This window comes from Lontra canadensis, unplaced genomic scaffold (genome assembly GCF_010015895.1).
Source record: "Lontra canadensis isolate GAN:19392208 unplaced genomic scaffold, GSC_riverotter_1.0 scaffold4, whole genome shotgun sequence".
Taxonomy (NCBI): Eukaryota; Metazoa; Chordata; class Mammalia; order Carnivora; family Mustelidae; genus Lontra; species Lontra canadensis.
The window spans coordinates 13,986,512-14,012,060 of record NW_022630998.1 but is presented as its reverse complement, the minus strand read 5'-3'; the positions used below and the strand labels follow the sequence as shown (position 1 = coordinate 14,012,060).

General features: G+C 37.1%; 1 protein-coding gene across 1 annotated transcript in view; it reads right to left on the bottom strand.

Moving 5' to 3' along the window:
* The window catches only part of SLCO4C1 (solute carrier organic anion transporter family member 4C1), a 62,514-nt gene extending 39,060 nt beyond the window's left edge, over window positions 1-23,454 (bottom strand). The window contains exons 1-2 of the mRNA XM_032845784.1: window positions 23,043-23,454; window positions 19,291-19,554 (exon numbers count right to left, since the gene is read on the bottom strand). Coding sequence (XP_032701675.1) covers window positions 19,291-19,554; window positions 23,043-23,388 — 610 coding nt within the window. The 5' untranslated portion in view covers window positions 23,389-23,454. The remainder of the gene's footprint in view (window positions 1-19,290; window positions 19,555-23,042) is intronic.
* Window positions 23,455-25,549: the final 2,095 nt, after the last annotated feature.

The window sequence follows — 25,549 nt, the reverse complement described above, 5'->3', positions numbered from 1 at the left end:
AAATTAGAGAAATGAGATCCAGACAAAGAAAATCAAACATGTGCATAATCAACCAGAATGGGAAAAAGTATATACTTTGAGGTAAAACTTAGGAAACTTTTCTGAAATAAATAAAGACCGATCTATAATTTAAAAGGGCATAAGGCATCCCAGGAAAATTTGATGCAGGGCTTTCAAGACTATTCCCTTATAAAGTTATCAGATTTTAAAGATGAAGAAACACTTGTGCCATCAAGAAAAAAGATAATAACTTATGTAGAGGGAACTAAAAAACACGTAACTGGCATCAGACTTCTCTAGAGCAACATTAATCTCATAAAGCAAAGGAAATTACTTTTAAAAAGTAATCAGTGAAAGAAAAGGTAACTCATAAATCTTAAAACTATCATTCAAGTATAAAGGCAAAAGACAAATATTTAAACACATTATAAATCTCAAGGAATTACCCTTTCCTAAAAAAAAAAAAAAAAAACAACTACTAGAGGGTTCCGTTCAGCCTACCAAGAAATACTTCATTCTGAGATACCATGGAGACATGAAGATTATCCATCCTAAGTAATATTAAATAATTTATTACATTGTACCTATTATAAAACAGATTTTTAAAATATTTAGGCTTACCTATTATGTGAATTATGCAGTATTATTAGCTGAAGAAAGTGCCTGAACCCAGAATTTCAACATCTAATGAGAAATAAAACAATTCCTGGCAAAATACATTCAACACTAATTTAAAAACATTGTTTTGACAGTACGCCACAAGAGGGAGCGCCTGTGCTCTTCATGAACAGAGGGAATGTTGCCAATAAAACTAAGGCTTAGAACTTTGCTTAAGCGACAAACCAGTGTTCAGTCCTACCCACTAACCTGTGCAGATACTAAAGGTAAAGGAGAAAATGAAAATCTACATACCTGGACATTTATAAGTTAAATATCAAACTTAGTCCAATCCTCATCCCCACTCAGAGGCTCACAGCCTGTTTCTCCGCAGGCATTGACCTTCAAAACCTGGACATTAAGAAATCACGTTTTCCTCTGGGCCCATCCTGCGGCCAAGGGTAGGGCAGGATGCTGCAGGCTGAAATGGGATTTCACTCCCCCAGTCACAGGGGGAGTGGCAGGCAGAGGGAGAAGCAGGGTCCCCGCTGAGCAGGGAGCCCAATGCAGGACTCTATCCCAGGACCCTGAGATCATGACCCAAGCTGAAGGCAGCCGCTTAACCGACTGAGCCACCCAGGCATCCCTAGAACCATATTTCTAATGCCAAATTTCTACCTCAAATGTCTGTTTACAGAACTCATCATTCTCAAAAAACCATCTTCTCTGCCTCATTTCCCTATATCTGTTTATGTTTTTTAGTTATCAAGCTTAAAACATGAGAATCACTCAACATTATATCCCTTGCCTAAAATGACCACACCATATGCTTTTCCCGCTGTAATCATACCCATTGCTCAAGTCCGGCTCAATTTCCATGTCTCCCAAATTGCCCAAAGGAAACGCTATCTTTATTTACTATTCTTTCTCCATTCAGTGACAATGAACCCTGAAGTTTTAACTGTCTATTTTACTCACCAGGTTCTTGCTTATCATGCCTTACTTACATTCGATCCTCACTTATGTTATTAGCCATAACAGTGATCATCTTATGCAAGATCCTTCCCTATCATGTATTATCTAATTCCCAGAAACAACTTATGAAGGAGGTACCATTACTTTCCACATTTTACAGATAGGCAAAATCAAGATTAGATTATCTACTACCAAAATCTCTATGACTAAAGAGCCTAAGTATTTAACAGATTCATCGCACGGTAACATAAAGTAAAATCAGTTGGTTATTTAAATAGCTTGGGATATAATTCAAGACATTTCTATAAGGGTTTCTATCAACATAAAATAAGGAGAAAAACTTAATATAATTTCTAACAGCCAATCTACTTTTTTAAAGTAAGTGGCCATAACTCACTACAAGATAAGAAAAGTAGAATCCTGGGGTGCCTCGGTGGCTCAGTCAGTTAAGTGGCTGCCTTTGGCTCAGGTCATGATCCCAGGGTCCTGGGATCGAGCCCTGCATCAGGCTCCCTGCTCAGCAGAGAGCCTGCTTCTCCCTCTTCTTCTCTCTGCCACTCTTCCTACTTGTGTTCTCTTTCAAACTCTCTGTCAAATAAATAAATAAAATCTTAAAAAAAAAAAAAAGAGGAAAGAAAAGTAGAATCCAACACACCATGAATCTCATAGGAACGACCACAAAGGCATAAAACCCTTTTTTTAAAACAGTAGAAAATTCTATGTATAATCTTACACCAAGAAATTTGAAAATGTCTTAAAATTAAAGTATTGACTTTATATAAAATTTGTACATATCTATGATTCTGGAATAAATTGAAATGGGAATCAGAAGTCTACCTCTAAATATTTTTTTTCTGGAGAATTTATATCAAAACTCAACCAAAAACAATCAACCCTTGTATGTTATTTAAACTATTCCTATATAGAGAAGAAAACACGAAGTTTCCCAATTTGTTATAAAGTATTAGCACTACTCCATTTCAAAACAGCAGTCATTTGGGGGGTGCCTGTGTGGCTTAGTCAGTAGGGCTTCTGACTCTTGGTTTGGGCTTGGGTGTTGTTCTCAGGGTCATAGGATTGAGCCCCACGATGGGCTTGTGCTTGGCTCAAGGGTCTACCTGGGATTCTCTCCCTCTGCCCCTCTCCCTACTCACTCACTCTCTCTCTCTCTCCTTCAAATAATGAAATCTTAAAAAAAAAAAGTCACTTGTAAAGAGGAACGTTAAATCAAAATGTTTTTTGAAAGACTATAAAGCTAGAAAATATGTATGCATTTTTTTATGTATCACAGAAGATTGTAGTAGAATACAGACAAAAGGGATAACTGAGGGAAATTTAACATTTTTTATGGGTATGGATTTTTTATAAAGACAGAGTTAAAGGGAACAAATAGTAAGTGCCAGTACCACTAGGAGCTGCCAAAACACTACAAAAACTGTAGCTTAGTTATATAAAGGCACACAGTAACTTATGCACCAACTCTGGTGGGGAACATACCAGGAAAATAAGTACTATGACCTCTTTCTTTCCAATATGCAAACTCCCATTGGCTAAACCCAACAAGAATCCTGGTAGCAAAGTATTGAGACAACATAGTCCATGGGCCTTATTCTATTAAACTGGGTGATAAAATGAATGACAGATCTGGAAAGACAAATAGAGGATATCCATCCAGGACTATCCATTTTTTGTGGGTTATTTTTGGTATCTTAGCATCCTTTTTTATCCTTGTCCAGATGAGAAACACTATCTCCAACCAAGAAATCCACAAGAATCTATCACCAAAACATCATCATGGGGTAACGTCAATCCAGTTATTACCCTACCTGAAACCAACACTGAAATGTTAGTCCTCATCAGTGGTCTTCATGTAACAGGCAGAGGAAAATAACAGTAGGACAATTAACAAGCTCCACAGTTCTTCCTTCTAGAGTTGGTCGGAAAGACCGAGTTGACAAACATTGCTTCCTTTCCTATCATCCAGGTTTTGTTCCCTTTACTTCCTGCCTGTACCTCAGCTGGTCTAGGATTTTACAGAGCATTTGTAAGTCTTCAGCTGTTTTATCTCTGGTTGCCATAGTTATCCTTTAACAAGTACTACTGAGTGTGGGAGTGTTAAGAGGCACCCAAGTAAATTCCCTCGGTCCAAAATATAATTTTTGGAGACACTGTGTAGAAACAACACAATTTCCCCTGAGTAACTAGGACCTATCACTTCTGCCAGTTCAGTGACCATCTTCTCTTCCTGTTGATTATTTAATATAAATAGATTAATATATATATATAAATACATATATATTTATATATATATACACATACATACATACACACACACACATATATATAAAATTAGGGTACAGTCTAGGCTTTGACTTTAAAGGAATAATGACTGGGTTATCTGATGAAAGCTTTTTATCTCCTGGGGACTAGGACTCAACAAGACCAAGGCAGAAAGCAAAAATTCCATAAATGGAATTTTAGATACGGTAGGAAGAGGCACTAGTCCTTTGGCACTCCCTAGCTCCTTACCCTACGCATTCTGTCTATAAAGGATCCAGCAAAACAGAGTGGTTTCTGCCTTATTTAACACATGTATCATGTTCTAAGAAAATTCTGTTCTACGAATTACAACACAATGAACACCATCCCCACAAGTCAGTTGTTTCTGGGTTTAGGGTACAGAGTAAGACACGCAGGTGAATTTCATGCGCAGGACTTTGTTACTATATCTCTTTTGCTGCAAATAAGTTTCTTGGTCAGAAGTGGTGTTGTATAGAATATAATTATAATGAATAAGGCATTCTGTAAGTCAAACAATGTTGAGTGTTGGCAGAGGCATGGAGAGAGCAGTGAGAAGGAATTCCTATCTAGAATATATAGTTAAGTTAGGAGGATAATTTGCAACTAGTAGAGACATATTTTAACTGCCTTTGGGTATATTGGTTGCCCTGGGGAAAGTTGGCATATCAGAAGCTCTCAGAACATACCCCTAGAATTAATAAATCAATCAGTCCATCTGCAGTGAGGGTAAACAGACCAGTCTTGATGAGGGAAAGGCATCTTTGTGGATCCATGCTTATGTCATTACAGCCACTCTTTACATGGTACTATTCCACAAGACACTGAATGACATTCCCTGCACAGACCATCTTTTATTCTTCATTGAGAACCTCTTCCACAAAGGATATGCCCAAGTGAGCATTAACAAGTGGCAAAAATATCTTTACATCCATCTACAAGGCAATAAAAACAAGCAGCTTGCAAATGTGAGATGCTTGGCTATATAGTTACTTGTGCTTTCCAAACCTACTTGTATCTACCATTTCATTTAATAAGAAATACTGTTTCACATGTCTAATTTTATTATTTGTTATAGTAAATAACAACACTTCATCATGGGGAGTTCAGATCATGATCATGTTTACATCTAACATACCAACATCTAGTAGCAAACCAAGAGCCACTTTTCAAATGGAGAATACTGTAAGCAGAAGAAAGCATGGTCTTACTACAAAAACCTGGGGTCCTCACAGTGATTTCCCTGTGAAGACTTGTCAGAGGCTTCTGACATCCTCCCTCTCTGCCAAAAATTTTGTCTATACCTGCTGTAAGAAATTTACCTTATTTCAGTTCCTACTCAATTCTGGCAATCTTAGGCATTACCTAATAAATATGTTAGATTAATGTATCCAATGAGGTAGGTGAGGCTTCCCAAATCCCAAAAGATACACCAAGAGCTATGCAAGTGAAGAATGTGGAATGTGCAAAGAGGGTACTATAACATGGCCTTGGCCATACTGTTATGGTAGGCTCTTGATGTTTTTGTGGTTTTTCTCTAGCATGTAGGCCTTGTAGGATGTCTACCAGTGTCCCTGACCTCTACCCACTAGGTGCCAGTAGCACCCTCCAATACAGTCATAACAATCAAAAAGTTCTCCAGAAAGAAAAATTGGCCTCAGTTGAGAACCACTGCTCTAGACCATATTATACCAAAGAGCAAAACGAGTGTGCAGTACTGATAGAAGAGAATAGTGATGTACTCCTGTTCTTCCATAGAAAAGCAAGTCATCTTGATTATTTTGTAGTTGAAAAATGAAACAAAACATGTGCCAGATCAATAACTATATATTAGGTATCAGGGCCTATGTCGATTTGCTCTAGAAAAGGTACCAAATCTGGAAACATGGCTCTAATTAGTATTATGTATACTTTATGATTATAAAGTAATAAAAAAAAAAAAGTTATAATTTTGATTATGTTTACAATGGTCTAAAGTCATTTTCCATGATTTTATCATGCATTTACACCAAATTCATAAAAAAAAGTGAGAATGTAGTAGGACTTACCACCCTGATATCTTTCAAATCTTGATGGTTTCACTAAACTCCACAATCCTCTTAAGAATACCATATTATTTCCCGTTTACTATTTCATTCAGGGGTTTTTAATTATTTCTTCCTACAATAATATCTCTCAATCCACAGGTCAGGTAACCAGTGTGGAGATTCTTCAAGCTAGTATATCTATCCCCTTTCTATATCCTAAGACTAAGAAAAATTACAGGTTGGGTTCTTACTGTGATATAGAGCAGCTTGGGGCCAAGTCTATTATCGGACCTCTCTAAGTCCCTTTCTTATCAGTGGACCATGGCACTACTCTAGAACTCCAGAGATCAGATGAGTTCAGAGCTATTATCTAATCATCTCCAATGAATATGAATACTACCCTTCCCCCTCAACACTGGATAAAATGTTTTAGGGTAGGTTTAGGGAAAGAGAAGCATCATATACTCCTGGCTTTGTTGTAAAGCTCTTCAAAGATATCTAGCCTTCCTATCAATAATGAATTCTATCTATGAACTAGCGTAGGTCCAGAAATTGGTAAAAGGATTGTGAAACCCTATAATATTGATTCAGATTGGGTTTCTGCCCATAAAACTTAGAATTTTCCCACTTAAATATGTCAATTTGGTCTCTAAAACTCATTCAGTAATGGAGCCGACCTTGCCTCTGAAGGTTAGCATAGCCCCAGGATCTGGATGGACAAATGAAGAATATCCAATACAACTTAAATCCTACAGGTCTTTTTGAATTTTCAAAAAACAAGGGTTACCACAAGAATATAAGATTTGGGGTGCCTGGATGACTCAGTCGGTTAAGCATCTGACTCTTGTTTTCTGCTGAGTTCACCATCTTGGAATTAAGAGATCAAGCCCCGCATCCAGCTCTGTGCTCAGCACAGACTCCACTGGGGATTCTCTCCCCTCCCCTTTTTCCCTCCCCTACTTACCTGTTCTGTCTCTCTCAAATAAATAAATAAAATCTTTTTTTAAAAGAATATAAGATCAATTAAATTTCATAGCAAAAAGCCCTGGGTGTTAATTCAATGTATTAAAAATTGACATTTTAAAAATATATTAAAAATTAAATACTGAAAATGATGAACAAATTATAACTCCTACATTCCCCAAAAATTCTATCTGATGTAGCAATAACAGTCATGGATACTATAAAAATTAAAACCTGACAAATACAAAATTTATAGCCTCTAAGTATTATAGTAATAAAGTAAATAAAAGGAAAGTAAGAATAAATACCAAAAAATGAATTGGAAATGTCAGAATATAACAGATTAATATGAAAAAAAACAAATCATAGATTAATAATAGTAATAAATGAAATTTATATATTACATTAGGACTAGAGAATATATTTCAGTTTGAAGTAACCAGCATTCGGTCACAGAAACTGTATCCTAGAAAATGTCATATTTAGCAAAACCAAAAGGACCAATATTTTATATTTTATACTTAGTTATTATGATCACTTCTTAATACCACTGAGTCTATCTTAAAAACTCAGACATAAGGTAAAATATTTTGTATTATAGCAATTATTTGCTCTTATAAAACTGAAATTGGAAACATGACCATGTTGATAACAAAATGAAGATAATAGGAAGTACAATCTATGAAAAGAAAATGGCATGGTTACAGATAATTTTTCAAGAAAGAAGTGTTTTTCACATTATCCCAGGGACCACATGAATAATTTAGTATTACTCAAGATCCTCATAATAATTTCAATAAAGAAATCCTATAATTTATTTATTCACTAACTTTCTGAAACAGTTCCTTCCTCCCTTCTGCTCTTTTTCAATATGGCAGGCTTTTCTGTGCATTACAGGGGTCCTCATTCAACAAATACCTACTATCTACCCTTTGCCTGGTAATATGCTAAAAAACAGTGCAAGCTTGTGCCGAAACTCTTTTTTAAGTAACATATTTTAACATTCTACAGAGATTTATGGGTCATTGCCTTTCTGACCTCTTCCAATAACCCAAATAACTGACAGTAATGACATTGTGGGTGATCAGTGGATCTGTGCAAAGCATTCTGGATGGAATGAAAGAGAATAGGATTAGACTTCAGAGTTGGAAGAGACAACTGCTTCTCATCCAAATCCTATAAAAGATAAAATTCAGAAGTCCTTTGTGAGTAACAAAGGTCAATTAAAACAGACCATGTCAAGGATAAAAACAAGGCCACACTCACTGTTAATACCATTAAATGGATTAAGATGGTGCCAAGCAAGTACTTTTAATTGGAAAATACAGCTTAGAGAAAAGTACCTAAGAGTATTACTCTCCCATTAGTCTGATATGCTTAATTAAGTCCAGTGACAGGCATGAGGTTAAGAAAGATAAGACATACAACAAAACTATAAGTATGGCTATTGGCACATATACCCAAATCAATTAGATAACAAATTGGTTTCTGAAACTGTTGCATCACCAAATGAACCACCAGCCTCTTCTCAGACAGATTATAACTGAATGAGTACGAAAATAACCCTTAGTTCCCAAATTTCTACAGGTAAGAAACAGGCTGATAGAGATTCTAACTATCCAAGGAGTATACCCTCCATCTGCCCTCTTCAAATATAGCCAAAGATGATTAAAAAACCAACAGAGAACAATAAACGCCTTCCAAGAGGCAGCTTTACTCAAGGAACAAGCATACCATCTTCCCAGTGGGATTTCAGGATTTCTCTGAACTAGTGACTGCTATGTATTTTCCTCTTTCCAACCAGATGATTATCGTGACAAATATGTTTCTTACATGTTTGGTATATTAAAGGAAAAAACAGAGAATGCTAGTGCTAATGGGAATACAAAGAGAGTCAAGATTCAAAATGTATCACAGACAAAAATGGAAAACTAGAACTTTAAAAAAAAATAGAAACTCTCTAGGATCTAGGACTAGGTAAAGAATTCTTAGACTTGACAATAAAAATATAATCCATAAAAGGAAAAACTGGTAAACTGAACTTCATCAAAATTAAATCTTTTGCTCTTATGAAAAACCCTGTTAAAAGTATGAAAAGATACGCTATACACTGGATGAAAATATGTGCAAATCACCTATGTGACAAAGATCTAGGACTTAGGATACATAAGCAACTTTTCAAAATTCAACAGTACAAATTAAACAATCCAGTTAGAATATGGGCAAAAATCATGGACAGACATTACACCAAGGTTAAACAGATGGCAAATCAACACGAGCAAAGACGCTCAACATCATTAGCCATTAGGAACTTGCAAGTTGCAGCCACAGTGAGATTTCACTGAAACCTATCAGAATGGCTAATATAAAAAATAAAGACAGCACCAAATGATACGGCCACTCATACTTTGCTGATGGGCTATAAAATGGTACACTCCCTCTGGAAAATAGTTTAGCAGTTCTCAAAAAAAATAAACATAAAACTATCACATGACCCAGTTGTTTCACTCCTGGGCATCTATCCTACAGAAATGAGAACTATGTTTACACAAAAATCCATACAAATGTTCATAACTTTATTTGTAACAACCAAAAAACAGATCAACTCAGATGTCCTTTAGTAGGTGAATGGTTAAACAAACCATCTCTGATACAGTCATTACATGAACTACTTAGTAATTAGCAATAAAAAGGAATGAACATTGGATAACCACCATTCTGGTGAGTTTTTAGAGAATTATCCTGAGTGAAAAAAGACAATTCTGCAATGTTAAATACTGTATAATTACCGAAATATAGTAAAATCTTTAAACATAATCAATGTTAGCGTGAGGTAATTTACAATAGAAAATTTTTAAATATAAATATTCAACTTCATGAGAATAGTTAAAAAGGAATGTTATATAAGAAAAGAATGTTCAAAGTTTGCAAACTATATAAAATATTATATTAACTCTATAAGAAATGAGCATATTATGGGGCACCTGGGTGGCTCAGTGGGTTGAGCCTCTGCCTTCGGCTCAGGTCATGATCTCAGGGTCCTGGGATCGAGTCCTGCACCGGGCTCTCTGCTCGACAGGGAACCTGCTTTCCTCTCTCTCTGACTGCCTCTCTGCCTACTTGCAATCTCTACCTCTCTGTCAAATAAATAAATAAATAAATAAATAAATAAATAAATAAATCTTTAAGGAAAAAAAAAAAGAAATAGGCACATTAAAAACATTAACACAGTCCCAAATTTCTTTTCCTTGAGAAAAAACAATGAATTGTTTTTTTTCTCTTCCTATTCCTTAGTATTGTCCAAATTGTCTGCAATGACCCATAGGACTTCTCTAACCAGAAAAATGTACTAATAAAAAAACACAACAAAAGAGGGCTGATTAAATAGGTTATATATAAAATGAATATAAAGACATAAATAATTTACAACTCTGTTTTAACATAGAACAATGACCAATATATGGGGGTTTTTTTAAAAGATTTTATTTATTTATTTGACAGACAGAGATCACAAATAGGCAGAGAGGCAGGCAGAGAGAGAGGAGGAAGCAGACTCCCCGCTGAGCAGAGAGCCAGACACAGGGCTTGATCCCAGGACCCTGGGATCACGACCGGAGCCGAAGGCAGAGGCTTTAAACCACTGAGCCACCCAGGCGCCCCACCAATATATATTCTTAAAGAAAAAGTGAATATCTATAAATTCAAAATGTTGTTTCCTTTAAATGTACATTTGAATGCATATGTGTAAATGTGATACAAGATGTATGAATATGTATGAATGTTAGTAAGAGTGTGTGGATGTGAGTGAACATGACTGTGTGTTAATGACTGTACTGTAAATGTGTGTATTATGTGTGACTATTTGTGAATACACATACAAATGTATATATACATAAAGAAAACCGAACAATATTAGCAGTGGATAATCTAAGATATGGTATAAAAACTTATTTCCTTCCTTTTTGTTTCATTTATTCCATTTTTTTCCTTTTATTCCATTTCTTTCAGGTTTTTTTTTTTAAATCTTCTGAATGGCTTGCAAAGGATGTATCATGTTTAAAATTAGATAAAAAATTAAAGATATTTAAACAGGCATTTTGACTATTTAAAAGGTAGTATTTTAGTGTACTATTTTGAGTGGATCCATTTAAGCTGAACTACACCAAACAAAGTTATCTTCTTATCTCCTAAGAATAAAATCCTGGAAACATAGCTAATTAAAATCCTCTCTAATATATTACTTTGGAAGTATTTAGCCAGACTTTTGAGATAAACTAAGAAAGGTGGTTTTTTTTTGGGGGGGGGGCAGGGTGTTGTTTGTTTGTTCCTTCTTTTGAGAGAGAGAGAAAGAGAGAACAAGGAGGGAAAGCTGAGGAAGGAGAGGGAGAAGTAGGCTCCCAGCTGAGCAGAGAGCTCCTCACTCCATCCCAGGGATCTGGGATCATCACCTGAACTGAAGGCAGAAGCTTAGCCAACTGAACCACCCAGGCGTCCTAAGAAAGGTAGTTTTTTAATATTAGTATAGCTGTTACTTAATTATCATGTACATCACTATTATTCATTGCTACTATTTAATGAGCACTTACCATGCACCAGGCACTGCCTTATCATTATGGTATAGTACAGTATACAGTATCATACAGTCTCCAGTGAGGAAGGGGTTATTATCATCATCGTAACTTATAGTAAAGCTTGTCCAGGCCCACACAGTTCTATCACACAGCATTTGAGCAAAAATATAAATTCAGTTTTGTCTGACCCTAATATCCCTGCTATATTGCTGCATAATTTCTCTCAATGTAATATGCTAATAGTAATTAACTAGGGAAAAAAATACATTAAAACACATAGAACCTCTTTGGGCATTTTTTTTTTAAGAACAGTGACTGAGAAAATAGAATTTCCTCATTTCTTTCTTGCTACAAACCACATTTTTACCAACCTTTCTGAGGAAGCAACAAAAGCATTGCTTAATTATCACCTCCCATACACTCTACCAGTAAGACACAACTATGCCTCTGGTCAACTGGAATGCCTTATCAGAGCATTTCCTTTTATTTTATACATGAAAACAAATAAGGATAATCACTACTAATAGTCTATCAAGAAAAAATCCTGGCATTTCAGCATCACCTTAGAAGCATGGTAGCTACACAGGGAAATCAACAGTTTAGCAAGTAATTAAGACAAAAAACAAAAGTAGAACATCAAAATGTTGTGTTACTATTCCTGAATATGCTTCTCGTTTTAGCTTCCTTTTTCGCCCTCTAAATTTTTCAGATCCCAAATCTTACCCATAAAGATCATCTATGCTCTGCCTCTGATAACACAGTTCCTCCCAAAACTCCCCTCGGTGGCCAAAAAAAAAAAAAATGCCCTATTACTCTTTAGGCCAAGTTTATGGAAAATGTGAACAGAGCATCCCAAACTGCCTCTATCTGACATTAACTGCTCTTACTGCCCTTCTACGGAGGGGAAGTCATTAGACTCGTAATATGCCTCCACTGAAAGGATCCATTCATTCATTAAAATATCTGACAACTCAACAAACGTTTCTTGAACACCTACTATCCATCACAGGCTGTTCTAATGCTGGCCATAATCAAGATTCTAAATTCAACAAGGGCTTTCAAAATGATGTGAGGCAGCACAGAACAGATGTCCCCAAAGCCTGCTCACCAAAACACTTATCTGGGGGAGAAAACATGAAGTGAGCAGCCGAAGCAGAGTAAAGGGGCCAAGCAGTGGAGTCCTTTGGTACATACCACATCCTCTTAACTACAGATTCAAAACTGCATTAACTTACAGGGATGTAACAGAGACAGCCCTTAACTTTGATTTTCCCAACCTCATTGAACCATGAAACATATTTTTAAGATACTCTTAATATCTTCAGAAGCTGGGCTCTGCAGATCATACTTTGAGAAACACCGGGACATTATATTCTTTTGGTCAAGGGCATGTGTTTTTAAATCTCTATTTACAAATTATAGCTGTGAGCAGAAATAAGTTTGTGCTAACAACTCACTGACACATGCCTCCTCTTTAATTTTCTGTTTCCTTTTTTTCAAAAGCTTGGTCATGTGAATTTCAACAAAACTGGCTACATTAAAGTATCTAGTATTTCATGACAGTTGTGAAACTTCTATTTTAAAGGAATTTATAAAGCAATAATCCTGAAATGAAAAAGAAACCTCTGCGCCCACAGCTGAAACTGTACAAAATAATTAAGCACCAAGCTGGACATATGTTTCCCCAAATGGACTGATAAGATAACCTGGTTAGTTTTAAAAAATATAAATTCCTGGGGCACCTGGGTGGCTCAGTGGGTTCTGCCTTCGGCTCAGGTCATGATCCCAGGGTCCTGGGATCGAGCCCCGCATCGGACTCTCTGCTCAGCAGGGAGACTGCTTCCTCCTCTCTCTCTGCCTGCCTCTCTGCCTACTTCTGATTTCTGTCTGTCAAATAAATAAATAAATAATCTAAAAAATAAATAAATAAATAAATAAATTTCCTGGGACGCCTGAGTGGCTCAATTGGTTAAGCAGCTGCCTTCGGCTCAGGTCATGATCCCAGCGTCCTGGGATCGAATCCCGCATCGGGCTCCTTGCTCTGCAGGGAGCCTGCTTCTCCCTCTGCCTCTGCCTGCCACTCTGTCTGCCTGTGCTTGCTCTCTCTCTCTCTCTCTGACAAATAAATATACAAAATCTTTAAATATATATATATAAATTCCTGAGTCTTACTACAGACTTGCTGAGTCAGGGTCCTCAAGGGGCAGTGAGTGACAGCAGCAACCATCTAGGGTAACTCATATAATCTGGGAAGTTTGTGGAAGACTGAAGTGCCTTGGATATTAAAAACTATGCTAGTTTCATCTGGAGCACTGACTACCCCTAAAAGTTAGTTACCATATGTATGGAATTTAAAAATCTTTTGAATCATTTGTTTTATTACATCATTACATAGTCTAAGATACTACCTTTCCTTTTTTATTCATTTGTTGCAATTAAATTGAAATATAAGAAAAATAAAACTGATTCTTTATAAGGAAGAAGAAATATCAAGGAAGAAGAACATTCAGAGGCCCAGAGAAATTATACTGTATTAAATTAGCAACTGTAAAACTGTAAGATCCTTGGCCCTATGTCTTCTCCAATCTAGACAAGTATTCCATGTTTAAAAAAAATATCTTTATGAATACAAGATAAAAGGCAAAACAGTAACTAAAATTAAATCACACATTTGAGTCTCACATTAATCATTTTCCCAGTTCAACATTTTAAATAGTCACTTTGCATAACCAACATCTTTCGGTACAGAATTCTTCCTGAAATACCAATCTAAAACATTAGAAATTTAATGCTGAAGTAAATGTAAAGTGTTGAGAGCTATCTTTTCCTGAGAAAGGAATGGAAAAGAGAAACATGAAAATAATATGACTTATGAAAAGTTATCCGACTATTGGTCAGTAAAGAAAAAGAGCTTCACTGGATTTAGTAATTACTTACCTATAATTTCTAAGTATTTAATAAGGATCCCCTTCCCAAAAATCTCAAAGAGACAAAGAGATTATTTTCCTTAACACCATTAAATTAACATTCATCCACAAGGAATTAAAAAGTGCTTGGAGGAAAACAAAATGTTATGTGGTAAATATTTACTTATTATATTTTTATAATATTTGAAAGATATTAAAATATGTAATGACAAGTTAAAATATATCAAAAGTGAATGTCAAATATTATTTACTTAGAAGTATTTTATGACAGTATTCTATTTTCAGGCTAATATATATAAAAATTAGTTCTGAGAAGCATTTCTCTCAATTTTAATTCTTCCCTTTTTTTGTATCCAGTAACAACCAAAACTTCCCTTTGATAAATATCTCCGAAGTTAGATAATCACCTCTAACCCTTAGGTCTTCATAAAAGTTTCCCTTTAAAAAATATTTTCCCAGGGGCGCCTGGGTGGCTCAGTGGGTTAGGCCTCTGCCTTCGGCTCAGGTCATGATCTCAGGGTCCTGGGATCGAGTCCCACATCTGGCTCTCTGCTCCGCAGGGAATCTGCTTCCTCCTCTCTCTCTCTCTCTCTGCCTGCCTCTCTGCCTACTTGTGATCTCTGTCAAATAAATAAATAAATAAATCTTAAAAAAAAAATTTTCCCAAATTTTATTTTTACAGAATAGAAAATTCAAGCTGTTTTCAAATACCCTTTTCTACCTTTTTGCTAATTCTTTACCTCATTTGTGTTTTTCTGTCACCTGTGGAAATTATACAGGCTTATCATATTTCACATTTTGTTTTCCTCTAATTACCAACTATATTATATAACATTAATCTCCTCTTATAGAATGATTTCGTCCTGAGCCCTGACTTTTCTCAAGCTCAAAAAACAACAACAAAAAGGCACCCAAAGGAAAATGCTAATTCTCTCAATGTCATTTTCAAATTAAATTACACTATAATTTCAATTAATAAAATGATTTCTTAGTGTAAGGCCCTTTAGGTTACTTATGTTATATTACCTAACAAGATTGTACATGCCCTTGTTTCTAATCTATTTACAGAGAGTTTTCAACTCTTTTATTTCTTTTCCCACTCATATTGTTTTCTTGTATATTCTCCTTAGACTTGGACAAATCATGAAAGAGTCCAAATTTATAGAGTCAAAAATTTGCAAAAGTGGATTAACTTACTTGAAAAGACCAGTTATTATGTTTTTAAGAATGAACAGACCATTATAACCGACTATTCGAAATTGGAGAAAAATTGTTTAAATTCACAAAAGTAATTATATAATATGTAAACACTTAAGAAATAAATTCATAAAAATATTAAAACTATTCAATATAGTTAATAAACCTATGAGAAATTTAAAAAATTAAAAACATGAAACAAAGCACAAAAACTAGTATTAGTTTTAGCTGTTATTGACTGCTTTATGAAATCACTATGAAGCCATTTCACCTCTTGTCCTAGAGGTGTAAAAGAAGGAATTTATGATTTCTAACATTCCTTCTGTTTCTAAATGCCTGGATCCCTTTCCTTTAGATATGTAATGCAGTTTCAGCCCTGAGTTCTGTATCTGTTATATTTGAATACCTACACATACACACAAACATACCACAAAGACACGTTCCTATTAAAGAAAACTTTCAGGGAAAAAAAACGCAAAAATTCAAGATAGCAACTAGGCATTTTCATGTATTGGCTGTGAGAGAGTAACTGGTACATCCCTTCCTAAAAGTCAGTGTGGCATTACCTATCAAAAATTAGAATGAGGAAGCCCTTCAAATCCACTATGAGCCCTTCTAGGAATGAAGACTAAAGAGTAACTTGCACATTCATACAAACATGTATGTTCAAAGATAGGTATTACAACACTATCGAAATACATAATATTCAGCTCCCACTAATTCCAAACCTGAGTTCTTGATTTCCACTCCCAATGCTATTCTGCATCGGGAGTGAATGGCTCCAGTTGGCCAAGCCAGGTATCAAGGAGTTATTTTTTACTCCTCTTTCGTAATCAATCTACCAAAGAGTACTCTTTTTCCTTGAAAATACATTGAGAATCAGTCACTCCTTTAAATCTCTACTAATACCAACCCAGTCCAACCACCTTTATCTCTCAGCTGGACTCTAATAAAAAACCCCTAGGTGATTCTCTCCTATTTACTCTCATCCTTCAGAACAGAAGCCAAAATGATCATATCAGAATGTAAGGTCACGCACGTCCCTTTGGAAAACTCTCTCGGGGCACCTGGGTGGCTCAGTCAGTTAAGCATCTGCCTTCTGTTTAGCTGATGATCTTGGGGTCCTGGGATCAAGCACTGCATAGTCACGTTCCCTGTTCAGTGGGGAATCTGCTTCTCCATCTCCCTCTGCCCATCCCCACCCCCACTCGCTCTTGTGCTTCCTGCTCTCTCTCAAATAAAATCTTTAAAAAAAGGCGGGGGGAGGGGGAACTTCCTCATGACTTCCACAGCACTTAAAGGAAGATCTAAATGCCTCATGTTGGCATCTACCGGTCTCTCCAAGTTCATGTCATGCCATGTTCTCCCTTGCCTTGATCATGCTGGTCAAAGTGACAATTCCTAAAACCTGCCAAACTTTTTCCCCCTCCAAGGCCATTTATCATGTTTTTCTCCAGCCAGGAAAGCATCTTTTAAAGCTGGTTCCTCATTATCCAGTTATTGTCAAAATGGCCTTCCATGGACCACATATTTTCTCTTTCATGCACTATTACTTCATACTATTTGTTCTTTCATAAAATCACTTTAATCTTCAATTATTTCATTTGTTTATGAACTTTGTATTTCTTCCCACTACCACAGAAAATCCTGATGGCATGAAAACTGTTTCGCTGTTTATCGCAGCACCATGTAGAATCCAAAGCAATATTCATTGTATAAATGACAGAACACAAGGGCAACCTGAGATTTTGTTTCCATTTGCCAGTGATAAGCTATGATTTAAATTATGCATCTAATTTAGACTAAATACCTCACAATCAGCCAATTCCTCAAATCTACTTCAACTAAAATAATAAAAATATCAGTAAGACATATCAAAAAGAACTTGGTGAAAACTTACATAGTACAGTATAATGTGACCTGGTTTTAACAATCTTCTTGGCTTTATCTCTGTCCCCAATGACACACACCTTAATTTGCGGCCATTTCCCCTTGCGAATTATAAATTGTTCAGATCAGCTACAGTTCAAAGTGTGTCTGGCAAGAGATGAAGCTAAGAAGATTGTTTAAGAGAGATCAGGCTTTGGTACTGGAACAGGTGTTGTGTTTTAGTTTAGAGAGTCAGAGATATTATCAGAGCTCATATACTTTAAAAACAAGTAGGGCATCTGATCAACTGGAAGACTGGGGAATTTGAGTTAGTACAAAGATTACCATGTAAATGCTATGAACAGTATTTTTGCTATCACAGAATCAGTATTATGTTTCCTATGTGAAAGACTCAAGATTAGACTTTAGTGTTACGATTTCAAAAGTGTCATACTAAAGCCTAGTGTGCCTTGTTCCTAAAACTACCTCCAGGGAAATTATGTGACATTGGCCTTACAGAATCTTGTCCAATCTAGAATCAACAAAAGTGATCTTTTCACTGATAACATACTTTCCTTATCTCATTTATTCCAAACTCTACCAAAACTCTTTAAAAACACCCTCTATTGGTCCTATATGCTTGCATATTCTATTTTTATTTCCAAAATGAAGACTGCTTACCTAAGTATACTCCTAAAACCATGCTGCATAATTGTTAAAAATATTATTGTTAAACTGTTAAAAATATTTTCCTATTGGTTGTCATTCTATAATTTGGAAGTTGGTCTTAGGAATGTTAACACTTTAATATTAATTTTCAATATTGAAACTCCACAAATGTAAGAACCTTAACTTTTTAAAAATAATGCCTATATTGCAACAGGCCCCAGTTCTCCTTTCTTCTTACTCTAAGCCTTTTCCTCACTTATCTAACTCCTGAAAGTTAATTTTATAACCCTCTTTTTCTCAATATATCCTATTAAAAATCCCAGGAAAGACAACAAAAATGTTAAGGTCTTCGTTAGAACATCCCTCTGGCTCTACCATAATTGTTTTCCTCATTGAAAAGGATTCTTTGGGAGAACAACAACAACAACAAAAAAAAACAAAATATAGAAATATAGTCAAATTTCCTTTTGAGCCTTTGAATAATGTACTTTTTCAACTAACCAGAGCAACACGTTAGATAACTCATAAAGTTCCATGTCTCTAATACAGTCATAAGTACAGCTAGCTTCAGTTCTTAGGAAAGGCTTCAGTTTTATATACTTCATCTGTCTTTTCTCAGGAATCAGGAAATCAACATGTCCAGAGTGCGGAGCTGTAAGCACAGCAAATAAAACCAGAAACCAGGGGTTAGGGGATGCCTGGATGGCTCAATTGTTTAAGTGTCTGCCTTAGGCTCAGGCCATGATCTCAGAGTCCAGGGAATCCCGACATCCGGCTCCCTGCTTAGTGGGGAGTCTGCTTCTCCCTCTGACCCTCCCTTCTCTCATGCTGTCTTTCATTCTCTTTCTTTCAAATAAATAGTAACTTAAAACATACACACACACACACACGGGAAAACTATAGCTCTTAGAACCCCAACGACGTTACAAATGCAAAGGAAAACTGATCATTGCTTTTTGAGCAATGAGTAATTTGGGGAATGAGATTCAGAGGATTAATAACGTGAACAACCACTGAAGAAATGAATAATACACTAATCTACTTCACACAATTCACATCAAAACAAAGCAGTAAATAGTGAAGGAGACTAAGTCCTTACCCTTCTCACCTGTACAAGTAAGCTGCAATATAGAATTAAGGGCCTTGTTTTAAAGTACTTCTTAAATTAAAACAAACAAAAACATAACAGAAACTTACCTTCAAAAAAGGACCCCAGTTGGTATCTTCCACTAAAAAATTTTGGCATTGAAAACACAAGTGCTCCCAGTCCTATCATAAAGGATGCAAATGCAAGCCATCTTGGTTTGTGTCCTCTTTCACCAAAAAATGACACAAATAAAGACAACAAACAGAATGAGATATCATAGCTTGATGATATCAGACCCGTCAGAGAACTCTTCATTTCATAGCGCTTCTCAATAGTGGAAATGCTAATATTTACAAGGCCATTTACGATAATACCTAAAAGAGAGAAAAGAAAATGTATGTACATGATTTTTATTAACCTCCCCATATGGATTATGAGTTTTAAAACAACATACTAAAGTTTGGTTATGACTAAAGTTTGAGTGTTCATTTATATTGATTTTTTTTTAATGTGCCAAGTTTAAAAGTCCCAAAGTTTCAAAGCTAGCAACTCAAACAAACTTCCTTAAAAATCAGTTTGCTTTTAAACGGTACAATTGTGAATTTTCAGGTGTTAAATAAAATCGATGCTTGCCATAAACAAAATTGTAGATAACTTCATTTTTCTCTATATAACAAACAAAAAATCAGACTGGTGAACTCTCATGAAGCCAGTCGGGGAGAGAGACTCCAAGAGTAACATACTCTCTTAGACCTCACTCAGAAGAATACAAAAAAGTACAGGTGACTCAGAGGTCTTTAAAGTAATGCCCAATTGCTTCCCAGGTTGTTCAATTATTAAACGTATTTATATATAACTAGAGATCCTTGACTTAGTCTTATGAAAGGTGAAACTTAGCTTCAAACATCTTTTCCTCTAAAACTTTTATAGACATGAAAGTTATAACTTAAGAGGTCCTAGAACAAAAATAAACACACACTAAGAGTCATTTCAACTACTGGCATTCTAAATCATATGCAAAGTAAACGAAAAACTATACACTTCATCTGTTAATTACAACTGTGATGGAAGACTATAAGGTAAACAACAAAAAGCTGGAAATCTAATTGTGACTAACTTAACAAAAAGGTTTTGTCCAGATACAGATTAAATTTACAGGAGTTTAAACATTAGTATAAATTGAAAATAAAAAGCATCTGATCAAATTATACAGTTTTTAACTAGTTACTCCCTTTACTTAAGAGGATACCATGACTCATCTTCACTCATTAGTTAACAGAATATACACAAGTCATGATTTCTACAACTTCTTTAAATTTTTATCAAGACTGCAACTGTAAATATATTTGAAGAAAACCAATATAATAAATTTTAAAAGTCTTAACATGATTTTATTTTTATGCCAATTTAATAAGTCAAAAGCCAATTTTTACAGTTCTTAAATTTTAAAGGTATAGTGTCTAATGTACCTAGGAATGACATGCTTATGAGATAAACTTATCTGAGAATATGAAACTTTCCCCATCCAAAGATCAACTCCCTCCCCCCACAAAAAAACCAACTTCCCAACACACTTGTCAAACTAATTAAAAGTTAGTCATGAAAACTCAACTATCTTTATGGTACAACTTCTCTGAGAAAGTAAATTTATAAACTCTTATGGAGATTTAACACTTAAAGCCTATGAATACCACTCTGAATTCAATGCTACAGAAGTTCTAAGAACTCTGCTTTAATAAAGGAAATTTCAGGAAATATTGCATACTACATGTCTCTATTATACATACATGAAAATAGGAGGCACATTAGAAGGTTAAGTGCTAAGAGAAACCTCGTTTATCTTTGAGAAATTCTGGGTTAAGTAAACTAACTTGACAAGATAGGGTTTTTGTTTTTCCCAAACACTACTTAATATACCATGGAAATGGACCTCCCAGGGATCATGTCTGAGAAACATGATTAAGTAATAATTCAAACTTAAATGGTAATAATTCAGATTTAAACTGAAACAAGAATTTATTGGGTCACTTTCATCTAAGATTATTAAATGTTAATAATCTAGGATTGTTAAATTGGGGGCCTCTAGATAGATATAACTCTAGGCTAAACCTGACCCATCTTTCTAGGGCTATCAATAATATTTGTTAATAATTTTAAACAACATTTTACTGGAGACTTCCTTTGCGAATTCAAGAATGTGTTCCTGAATACAGAAATTTCTGAATAGGTTTCAAGATAAAACAAGAAATTTTAATTGTGTCTAACTTCTTTGAACTTTGCATTCCTATGGCACTGAAATATTTGGTCACGGATTTTGGACAACTAAGACCAAGGCGTTGAGAGAAGTTGAACTTGGGTGGGGGCAAGAAAGGTGGAAATGGAAATAACTTTTTGGCACAAAACAACCTTTGGCAGAAAAGCTGCAGTTGACCTGCAATCAATGCTTACTTACTGAACACCTATTATGTGCAAAAGCAAAGGGCACTGAGTTCTGAGTTCCTTTCAGATAGGGGAGCAAGAATAAGAATAGAAAGAATGGAGTGGGGAAGGAGGGAAAAAATGAAACAAGACTGGAAGGGGAGGGAGACAGACCATAAGAGACTCTTAATCTGAGGGTTGCTGGGGGGTGAGAGGGAGGGAGAGGGTGGCTGGGTAATGGACATGGGGGGGTGCTACGGTGGGTGCTGTGAATTGTGTAAGACTGATGATTCACAGACCTGTACTCATGGGGCAAATAACACATTATATGTAAATTAAAGAAAACAACGAATATATTTAGATTTACTCTTCTGTTAATCTTAAAAAAGAGCAATTTCCTTCCAACACCTCCCCCTCCTCAAAAATATTTCTTGGATTACATTTCTTCCAATCGGCCCTGGATGGCCTTTTTACAAAATACTTTGAAAATAAGGCTCAAGTGACCAAAAAATATCTACATACCATCAAATTCTAACCTTCAGCATTTCCTTTAGGATGCTCCATCTTAATGCCCACCTCTCCTCAATGTGTCTGTCACCTTAGTGTAACTTGCCTTCCCGTTTCTTTCACCCCCTGCGTTGGGCAACACGGCAACAGCTTTTCCCTTCTCCATGCTTTGTTTCCTGGGACCCATTCTTCCTCTATTCTACCACTCACTCTTCCAAACCAGGTCTAGACCGCAAACTCCTAAGGGTATAAACGTGGACTTTATCAGTAACTCCCAAGAGACCCTAAAAGAGATCCTGGAGCAAAACACACTGCACAACTCCTTTGCGTTTCAAAAGCCTCACCCTTCAACAACGCCTCAGGCCTTTGCTAACATTCACTGGGTTCCACCTGTGCCCACACACAACTCAAACTAAATGTACTCACAATACATGAATGCTGCTACCTAACCTATCCACAAATTTCTCCTTTGAGAACTACCTTACCCTCACCTGTAAATTAACCCTTCCCTTCCAGAAACAAGGTAAAAAATAAAATAAAATAAAATCCCTTTAATAAGGAGTTTAGCAAGATACATGCCTCTGTAGCACAGAATGGATACCCCCGGTGTAAAAACTCTTCCCAAAGGAAGGCTCCAGTAATTTCCATTTCCTTTAAGGAATCGGAAACGGCTAAACTGAGGTAGAACACAAAAGGGGGGAGAAAAAGCTCTTAGGGCAAGTTTTAAGTTGGTACAAAGGAAAAGCTCGAATGCGGATGCCTGAGCCTGCGGACGTCTGTGGGAGCGCTTGCAAGTCCCCAGGCCCGGGGCTGCCTCGCCCAGCGCGTGGACCATGCGGGCTCCGCCGAACACCTGCCCTCTCCGCCCCACCAGCTCCGCGCGCCCCTCCTCGCCCTCGCTGGGCCCCTGCCCTCTCCAGCGGGCGCTGGCCATTACCTTGCGTGAGGGCCAAGAGGCAGTAGTAAAGCAGAAAGCCCTGGGGCGTGTTGCAGCGCTGGAGACTCTGCGGTTTTAAGTTCCCACACCCGCAAGGTCCCTCCTCAAACTCGGACAGAGACTCTGGAACAGACAGCTCTTGGGAGACAGCGGGATCCGCAGGGGGCCGGGGTGGCTCCGGTGACTTCTGGGGCTCCGGAGGCTCCCGCGGCTGCGAATTCTGTCGCTGGGTGTTGATGGACAAGTCAGAGACCTCGACGTGAGAGGGCGATGCAAACAAACGGTGTGTGGTGTCTGGGCTGGAGGCGACGAAAGCCGGGTTCTCGATGCCTTTGCTGCCCTTCATGGTCAGGATGGGTTCTCCCAACTCCGGTGCGTTCGAGCGGCAGAAAAACCCGGTTCCTCTTTGGCTCCTCCCCCGCGCAGGTGGCAGCGCCCCCGTGCGGGAGCACTTCCCGCCTCCGTGCCGTCGCTCCTGCAGGGCTAAGCCGCAGCCGCCGCCGCCGCCGCCGCCGCCGCCGCCGCCGCCGCGCTGCCGCCGGGATCCTCCTCCTCGAGCTCGCCGCCGCCTAGAGCGTGGAGCGCGGACGCCGGGCGGGCTGGCTGTGTGATTGGCGCTCGGCCCGGCCTCACCTGTTGCCGCAGGGGCCAACTGGAATGCCGGGCGCGACCGTGCGGCCCGGATGCCGCCTGGTGACCCCGCGAAAGCCCCTCAGGCCTCCGCGCTGCTTCCCAGAGCCCAGGGACTGGGAACGAACCAGACGTTGTGAGTCTGATGGCCATAAAGCTCCCTCTGGGTCCTGACAGGAAAGCTGCAAACGCAGTTGCATCAGGAGATCATTCCAGAAAATATCCTGCCGGTTTTCTTCCTTTGCTGGCTACCAAACCGGACTAGGTCTGAAATGCCGAGAATCGGGCAGCCCCAAAAACAATACTTGGGATTTTAAGCATCATGGTGAGACTTTTACCTGTCATCCTTCCTAGAAACGGGTATCCCCACCGGCCTACTCCCCATGACCACGGCCATTAACGTGGCAACATAACCACCTGCTTGGTTCAACTACCCCAAAACTGAAGATACAGAAATTAGAAATCTTTAAAAGCCTATATATGATATTCTTTCTGCTGTATATTGCATAGCTAAGATCAGCAATTACTAATATTCATGTAATAATTTCTACCTGTGGAATAAATTTTAAAAACACACACTCTGAAGAACCGAACTTTACGCCATAGTTAAAAATTCCTTCATTCTTTCGTTCATTCATCAAAAAATGGTGGACAAGGAAAGGCCTCACTGAGTCTGAGCAAAGACCTGAAGAAGATAAGGGACTCGAGAGTCTCGTGCAGAAAAGAATGGCTGGGGTGAATGAAATGGTTGGAGAACAGTAGGAGTTGAAAGCAGGTGAAGGGGTGCAGATGGGGGGGTGGAAGGGGTGGGGGGAGAAGTGATTGGGGCTAAACCTTAGAGGCCATAATAAGGACTTTGGCTTCCATTGTGACTAAATTAGAAGGTATGGAACCACGGAGTGACATGATCGTGACATGATTAGGTTTTCAAAGGATCCAACCTCTTTGCCTTCTGAAGATAGACTAATGTATACTAAAATAATATATTTTAAATGAAGACATTTTTAAAGCTATATCAACATCTCAAGATGTTTATTTTTCCATAAATGTGTATTGTGATAAGGAACAGAATATAAATCACATATATTTCCTTTTTGCTGTGTAATGGGCCTATATACACAAAGCTGTTACGTTTCATAAGACTTCAAAGTATTAAGGAACCTACTTCCTCAAATCTAATTGTTGATTATAAAACTTCAAAACAATGTGTCTGGACTACCTTTAGCAGTTAATATAGGCCTTAGATGTCCAAATACTATACCCACTATATTATATTGTTGTCAATACACTAGTACTATTATTTATTTATAAGGGTCCTTTCATTAAAAGATTACTTCACTAAAAATTAATCATAATCTGGAGACATTTTGCTGTCTTCATTAAACATCTAGTTGATTGTCCAAGAAGCTACTTCTAGATTGAGTGCTAATACCTCCTGAATAGCAATGATTTGGTAGTATATAATGATTATATCCAAGTTTAGCCTTAATCCTAGAGAAGAGAATAGAGTGATGGAAAAGTTACCCCATCCCAAAACAAGATGTGTTTATTTCTTCTAACTATAGTAGCTAAGCTCATTTAAAATGTCTAGAGGAATGTTTTCAAACACTTTTACTTCTTAATTAGATAAACTAGAATTCAGAAGAAAATGCACAGTGCATGACACATGATAGCTATTATTTTGCAAAAATTTTGTTTCAATTATATCTGCTTTATTTACTGAGCTGGGGATTGAGATAAAAAATACATATATTTTACTTTGAATAAACATACGTCTTGTTCCTTCTTCCCTGGCAGTCTAGACTGATCAAGAACATAGGGAAAGAGTAGAAGTAGGAACTATCTTTTTTTTTTAATCTCTCCTATATATTCCATTA